The 8,018-nt window shown below is 36.1% G+C and overlaps 1 protein-coding gene across 2 annotated transcripts; it reads left to right on the forward strand.

The window, feature by feature from the left end:
* The first annotated feature begins 2,166 nt into the window (after positions 1 to 2,166).
* LOC113706060 (probable indole-3-pyruvate monooxygenase YUCCA4) lies at positions 2,167 to 5,755 on the forward strand. Of its 2 annotated transcripts, none has more exons than XM_072062477.1 (4): positions 2,167 to 3,371; positions 3,527 to 3,775; positions 3,905 to 4,036; positions 5,328 to 5,755. In XM_072062477.1, exons 1-4 carry the CDS (start codon positions 2,736 to 2,738, stop codon positions 5,514 to 5,516), a joined length of 1,206 nt encoding a protein of 401 aa, XP_071918578.1. In that variant the 5' UTR covers positions 2,167 to 2,735; the 3' UTR covers positions 5,517 to 5,755. The 2 variants fall into 2 exon arrangements, with proteins under 2 accessions (XP_071918578.1, XP_071918579.1); XM_072062478.1 differs by having other exon boundaries at positions 3,914 to 4,036.
* The last annotated feature ends 2,263 nt before the right edge of the window (positions 5,756 to 8,018 follow it).

Below are 8,018 nucleotides of genomic sequence, written 5' to 3' on the forward strand. Positions count from 1 at the left end.
TCGAGAGCAATTGCCTAGCCTAACCTTAATTAGACTTTACGAATTCCCAAATCCCACTAGCTTGGCTCACATAGGCTCCACTGATCAGGATGCTATTAATGAGCCAAACCGCAAGAAAGAACTATTCTCTTTCCTTTGTCAAAATCAACTAACATTAGTAATTTTAGGCTTTAACTCGCGAACCACCCATATGCAAGACATTTCAGCACAATTGACCAGTGGTAAAAGGATTTCCAACACGCATTGGCTTAGATAGATTCAAATGGTAAAACTTACAAAATGTTGTCAGTTGTCACATTCAAATAGAATCACAATTTTATCAACTATGATCGCTTATTTTGAAGCCTTGTGTTGTGCTTTAGCATGTATACATCACCTTGTCAAAAACCCTTTGAAAATGGTTGGACTTGAACCTATGGCAACTTCCTAAATTTGGATGGAACCATTGGAAGAAGAAGGGTCGGTTCAACCGACAATTGTTTGGATAAGAATTTATTTGGATGATTTATTTGATCCAGTTACTGTAGCATTTTTTGTGATGTGATGTATGTGAGATAAAAAGGTGATTGGGAATTGTGTGTGTGATGTAAGCAAAACAAAATCTGAAATAAATCTTGCAAACTTTCTTTGTCCAAACAATTTTATCCAAAGGCCGGTTATCAATATTCAAGAATCAATCTCTTGACCATATCATGCCTGATGATCAGTTCTCTCTTGAAGTTTTTTGATTCAACAGTTCCTTCAAACTAATATGTTCCATTGAGGATGTAAATCTTGAACAAGAATTATAGGATTTTTATCCAAAGACCTCTTATAAATGAGGATGTAACTGTTGAGGTTGAGCAGGCATTTCACTATTTTTAACTAGAAACCTCTCATAAATGAAGCGTTCTGGTTCCTACCAGATGAGGGTTTGACAATGGAAGCAATTATCCATGAGCTAATCTTACTAAAGTAGCTTGCCAGACATTTACTGCACTCTTTAGATGTTAATCTACAGCTACATGGTCAAGTCCTCTTCTTTTTGTCAGAAAAAGAATAAAACAAAGCATTCATCTTGGTGCCAAAACAGCTCATTTCAAAATCTTCTGTCAAAAACAAGTCATGCATGAAATTAGGTGCCGGAAATGTCTCAAATTACATATAGAAAAACTTCCGAAGTTCTTTCCAGATTGAATTGGATGGCCAAATTCCCTTGACATTTCAATACCCCACCGACCAAATAAAATCTCTAATTGTTGTCTTGAGTTTCCAAATCACTATCCTAAACCGTGGGAGATTTCAATCTTTACCAAAATCGCCAATCTTAGGTGCAAGAATTCTTCCCAAACCGAGGACTCCAGCCAGGCTGAACCAACTCATCATATCTATGGTTCCCTAGAGTCTCCAAGCAGAGACCTCAAAGCGCGTGAAGAAATATATTCATACAAGGATACCAGAAGCAACATTTTGGATCAGAACAAGAGAACTTAGGTGTAATGTACCATTCATTTCTCTTTGCCCTATTGCCCATTCCCTAAACACTACCTCTCGGAAATGGGAATTTTTGCTACTACCAAAAACTAGGAGTTCGATTCTATGAGCGGTATTATTCGTCCAATTGTATCTAACTTCCTGTCCACAGCAGATAACTGATTACCAGTCAATCCAGAGTTAGATGTTCAATTGTTTGTTAATATTGCATTCAACAGCTAGTTTCAAAGACTTTTATCCATTCCAAATCACCCGTGTTGGGGAATCTAGCAAAGTACTTGAGAAAACTTATGTAAACGACTTAATGAAGATGCTAAGCAATTACACGACTGGTAACTAATTATTTAGTACCGGTGACCAAGTTCTATTAACATGTCAAAAACTAAACCGACCATATAAAATCTTGAATGTGCACTTAAAATCTCAAAATCATCCTAAAGTGGCAAGTTTCAACCTTAACGAATTAACCAATCTTGGGTGCAAGAAGTCTTCCAAAACCATGAAATCCAGCCGGGGTGAGCTCATACCTATGGTTCCCTCGAGTCTACAACTGGTTGCAGGCTGCAAAGCGCGTGAGGATGTAGGAGGATATGTGTGTCCTCCCAGAAGTAAAATTAGAGTAGTGTTTCAGAAACAACATAAATGTAATGGTATTTATATCTGATTCTTGCGACTACTTCTCTTTGCCCCATTGCCCATTGCTCATTCCATAAACACAACACACCCCCCAAACTCTGCTGCACACATCCCCACTTCACCCCACCCAAACTCAGAAGAAAATATAGCCTTGAGAAAGAGAACCAAATCCTTTTCTTAACCTTCACGCCTCCAATTTACATTTACACCTCTCCTCTTTCTCTCACTTCTTTCTCTCTCTCTTTTACTCTCACATGCTCTCTTCTCACCTGCCTCCAACTTAGTCTCATAATAACCTCAAAACCTCTCTCCCCTACGCATTTTAAATAGACTCATACAAGGCCCTGATTTCCTCCCCTCGTTCGTCCTTAGTTACCAAAGTTCCCTTCTTTAAATTCCCGTTTAATGCATGACGCCTTTACTGAAGAAAGCAAAGCCAAAAAGCAGAGCAGAAAGCAGAGCAAAGAAAACAGAGCTTTACTGAGAAAAATCAGGGGACTTCCAGTTCTTGTTCTGAAGTGTACTTACTTTTCTTCCTAACTCTTCTTCCTAGTAACTTTTTTTTTTTTTTTTTTGTATTTTCCACTTCTTTGTAGCTTCTTTAGTTTAGCTTTAGATTTTACTACATGGGTTCTTGCAAAGAAGAAGATGGCAATCAACCAAATTGCCTGTGGGTTGATGGACCTATAATCGTAGGTGCAGGACCATCTGGGCTAGCGGTCTCAGCATGCCTTAAAGAAAATGGTGTCCCTTCTGTCATTCTTGAGAGGAGTGACTGTATAGCTTCTTTATGGCAACAAAAGACTTATGATCGTCTTAAACTTCACCTTCCTAAGCAATTCTGTGAGCTGCCCTTGCTTGGTTTTCCTGAAAATTTTCCAAAATATCCCACTAAACACCAGTTCATATCTTACATGCAATATTATGCTATACACTTCTCAATAGAACCAAAGTTCAAGCAAGTTGTGCAGAGTGCTGAGTACGATGTTGTATGTGGGGTTTGGAGGGTTAGAACTCAAGATTGTGAGTATGTTTCCAGGTGGATTATTGTTGCTACAGGAGAAAATGCTGAGCCTTTCATACCAGATATTCAAGGGATTGAGAAATTTCAAGGGCATGTGAGGCATACTAGTGTATACAAGTCTGGTTCTGAATTTCAAGACCAAAGAGTTCTAGTCATTGGTTGTGGAAATTCTGGGATGGAAGTAAGTCTCGACCTCTGTAGATATAATGCCACACCTCACATTGTGGTCCGAAACACAGTAAGTTTTTACTTATTGACAAAGTACTAATATCATTTCAACGTCACATTTTCATCATTGTTACAATTATTGTTTTTCCAATTTACTGCATGTACACGTTTATAGTATTTATGTTTTTCAAATTTTTATTGTTTTTGGATGTGGGATGATTTCAGGTTCATATTCTACCTAGGGAAATTTTTGGTATCTCAACATTTGCAGTGGCAATGGCACTTCTCAAATGGTTACCTTTATGGCTAGTGGACAAGTTCTTACTCATGGTGGCCAATTTCTCCATAGGCAACACGGACACGTTAGGTCTCAAAAGGCCAAAAACTGGACCAATTCAGCTAAAGAATGCAACTGGAAAGACACCAGTGCTAGATGTGGGAGCATTATCACAAATTAAAGCTGGAAAAATTAAGGTAAAACCAACAAAACCGACCGTACCATTTGTACGCTTCATTTAGTACTACTAACATCTACTAAGTGTGCAGGTAAGTACTTTTGTTGCCTAAAGTCACTATAATGTAGCTAATACTGTTATTTTTAAGGTTTTGCAGGTAGCGGAAGGTGTGAGAGAGATAACAAGAAGAGGGGCCAAGTTTGTAGATGGACAAGAAAGAGAATTTGATTCCATAATCCTAGCAACTGGGTACAAGAGCAATGTGCCTGCCTGGCTCAAGGTAAGCGACGCAAAAATTTTGGTACTATTCCTTTTACAATAGCATCCTCCGTTGTAAGCATAAGACTGACAGAAGGCTGTGTACTATTAAAATAGCTGTGTTCTGTTTTCGTTTTTGCCCCAATTTTTTTTATCTTTTTACCAATCTCACGTCGCTTTCCCTATTCAGTACCCGTACAAAACGTTTCTTATGTTCCCTTTGTTTTTTTTTTTTTTTTCCCATGACAACGATGGCATTTCTATAACATTTCTTATGTTCCCTTTGTGCAAAATAGAAAATCTCACCGCACCTTTTTGGATTATTCCCCTACATCTTTTCTTTGTTAATTAACATTTTGTTGGGGTACATGATGTGTAACTATTACAAAATATTCTGTTTCTTGAGCCCGCATTTTGCAAAAGGCATACCTAGAAAGTGTTCCTTTTGCTCTTTTCTAGAGGAAGAATCGGAGTTAAAAGATGTTACCACTTGATGCTATTGGGGATTTATTAATGGAGTCTCATGTCATCTACATGATGTTATTATCTATCCAACCAAATTTGCTAGTATGGTAGGTCGAGCTTTGTATTCTTATCCAAGCTGCCAGAGTAGGTCTAAGGTTGTCTATAAAATTAGTCTAATTTCCCATAGTAGTGACCACTCTGCGTTTCCTGCATCTTGCTAGTGATCATCAGAACCATATAAAGCCCCTCCAGCTCATGACAACACCTAATATTAAATGAATCAAAGGAATAGTGTGGAAGAGTAGATGATTCAATTAAGAAACTTCCAACATTCTTATCGTCAACCTTTCTAGCCGGTTTGGTGGCAATTCTTTTCACCTCTGACCCTATACTATGTACATGATTTAAATTCTGGTGTTATCAAATATATCATGGAACTTTTTTAGTTGATTATGGTAACCCAAAACACAAAAAAAAAAAAAAAAAAAAAAAAAAGGTTATGTGGGCCAAGAATGGCCACGAGATTCTAAGCCAAGATGAATGTTTTTATCAGTCTTTCACCATAACATAGAGAAGAGCAAAATGTACTTGCAACAACGCATGCACAAAGCCTTAGCAGAACTGGACCATAATGGAACATGGCGTAGCTTCTAGCAATGTACTACCCAGGTTGGAGGAATATTTCCACTATCTTTGTATTGTTAAAGTCCAGCGGCAATTAGGCATGAAATCTAGTACCATCACGTGAACATATTGGAGTTCTTTTTTCTCTTTATTTTTGTGGCAAGCTGCAAAATTAATATTCAATAGCAGCTGATGTTACCTTGTATTTGAATGAATGCTTGCAGGGTTGTGATTTTTTCACAAAAGAAGGCATGCCCAAAACACCATTTCCTAATGGATGGAAAGGTGACAATGGATTGTATACTGTGGGATTTACAAGAAGAGGCCTCCTTGGGACTGCATCTGATGCAGTTAAAATTGCCAAAGATATTGCGGGTCAATGGACGTTAATGAAGGGCTGCAAGAAACACTGATTAGTTCTATCATGTTCTACAAAATTAGCCAGGATGATAGCAAGTTCAATCAAGTAGAGTATAGTGGGGTAGTATCAGAGAGGAGGTTTTCAATGGAGTTAACTGAATCATGCAATCGTTTACTAGACCAAAAAAAAAAAAAAACGTCCATGCTAGTTCTTTTTTTTTTTTTTTTTTTTTAATTGTTTCAGTTGTAAATTCATCAATTTTGTATCACACCCTGCTTTGCTTAAGGTGCTCCTAAGATGTAATTTTCCTGTCTTTGTATTATAATCCTTGAAATTAGAATATTCTCCTTTTCTATCACCTTCATATCGAGTTGTGATTAATTTTTTCCAAATTGCTTTCGAAAAGCATAAAGAATAGCAATACCCTAAAGGGCCAAGCAGACCAATTTTGATGAAGATCCTTTTCCTTTTCTAAATTACAGAACAATTAATTACTTATTCTCAAACACTCTATTAATTAAGTCCTTACCCCAAAAATTGACTGGATTTGGTCTCACATCATGTGAGCATGCACAAGCGACCTAATTTGGAAAAAAGGAAAAAAAAAATAGCAAATTTGGTCGAATGTTATTATTTAGCACTTGGGTACACTTTACCATCAATTAAATCTGGGAATCTTTGAATAAGGATCAATTTGGCTGGAATTGGGAGCATATATTAAATAATACTAAGTAGTTTGAAAGTTTAACTAGAAATTTGATGAATTCTAAACTTCATTTACCGAACAAGGGTCTTGTACCAGAAGATATTTAACTTTAGCTAGTGTAATTTACTCGAAAAATATTTAACTTTACAAGTAAAATTTGTCTTTTATACATAGGATCTTCTTCAATCTGCTTTTGGATAGCATGATACATGGTATCAAATATGAGGACCAATTTGCAATACACGGTATCAAATACGAGGACCAATTTGCGAAAAAGCCATTCCTCTTGAACAGCAAGATAGCGATCACCTGTATCTTCAGAAAAGAACTTCTTAATATACATGCAACTTGTAAGTGCATAATAACTACTTTACGTACTATACAAGTACATGCGGTAGGGTAAGGTACAGCAATAAATTAAATGAACTTCTAAATATCAATCAAATCCCAAGTTAATAAATTGGTCTAAGTTCACAGATGTGGTTCATTCAACACTTTTTCATCCAAGTTGACGGATTCCAAATTAGGACCATTTGAGTAATTCCCCATTAAAAAATATACAAATATAAAGTCTTCAAATTTGCTGCTTAATCACTTAAACAAAGTACTACATATATGTAAGAATGATAATTGGGACGAGTGCCCGCAGGGCTAATGGGGCCGGGGGAATTTTTTCATACTTCGCCCCCATCCCCCACCCTTCTACTTGTTAAAAAATATATATATGTATATTTATAGACATATATATTTATATGTATATATAATTTAATTAGTTACAAACTTATAATAATAATATTAGTAGTTATAAGTATTATATAATGTATATTAGTATATGTAATATAATTGATATTATCAATTATACTAATAATTATACATGTCTACTAATAGAAATAATTAATATATTTATACAAAATTCCAAATTACACTTGACACAATAACAACTTTTTCTCAAAAAATAATACAATATTGACTTAGCGATTGTATTTATATCAAAAGTGAAAACTTGACTACTTTAATTGTATTTGTTTCATCGTGTTGGATTGTATTCAAATAGTTTTTGTTTGATTATTTTTAAGAGTTTCAATTATGAAATTCTAATGGATAACAACTTGGTGATGTATTGATATTTTAGTACTTAATTATTTGCTAAAATTTTACTACAATAAAATTATATAACAAATTTTTATTAACCTCGCGGAAGAAACGAGGCATGGCGCCGAGTCGAGGGGAAAGTCGTGGGCAGCGAGGCCGGCCCTCCCCCGTCCCAAACCCGTCTCATTGCCATTCCTGCATATATGGCTTAAATCTTCAACGGCTAGGAATTTTACTCATCAAAATTCCATCTTCATAGAATGGTATGGTATGCTTTTGTCGGGTAGGGAGATGACGTTATGAAGAGTCCCTACTACCATGTTTTTGTACCATGACAACGATGCATGATGATTGATCATTCATCATCTTTAGCCTGAAATGTCGTGTGAGGTAAAGGGTATGTTTGCTCGATGATCATAGTTAGTTGAGCTACAAAATAAGAGTTGAAGAAAGGTATCAAGTACTCTTAACATTTATAGTCCTTATAACTCAGTTACACCATCATATTATTAGCAGTTCAATGATTAGCTGATGAGCAAAGTGTCATCTCTGAACGTACGGCATGGTACCTTTCTTGATTTCTTTGTTTCTAATAAAGAAGTCGAAAAGGGAGAAGAAAAAAATTCAAGAAACTTGCACATACAATTGCATACATTTAGTGTATATAGCTCTCCATCTTGTGCTGATAATTGAGCAATGATGGGGCGTTGACAAATCAATTATGCGAGGTTTTAGAGGGGATTGATTGCTGCTCAA

This window comes from Coffea arabica, chromosome 8c (genome assembly GCF_036785885.1).
Source record: "Coffea arabica cultivar ET-39 chromosome 8c, Coffea Arabica ET-39 HiFi, whole genome shotgun sequence".
Taxonomy (NCBI): domain Eukaryota; kingdom Viridiplantae; phylum Streptophyta; class Magnoliopsida; order Gentianales; family Rubiaceae; genus Coffea; species Coffea arabica.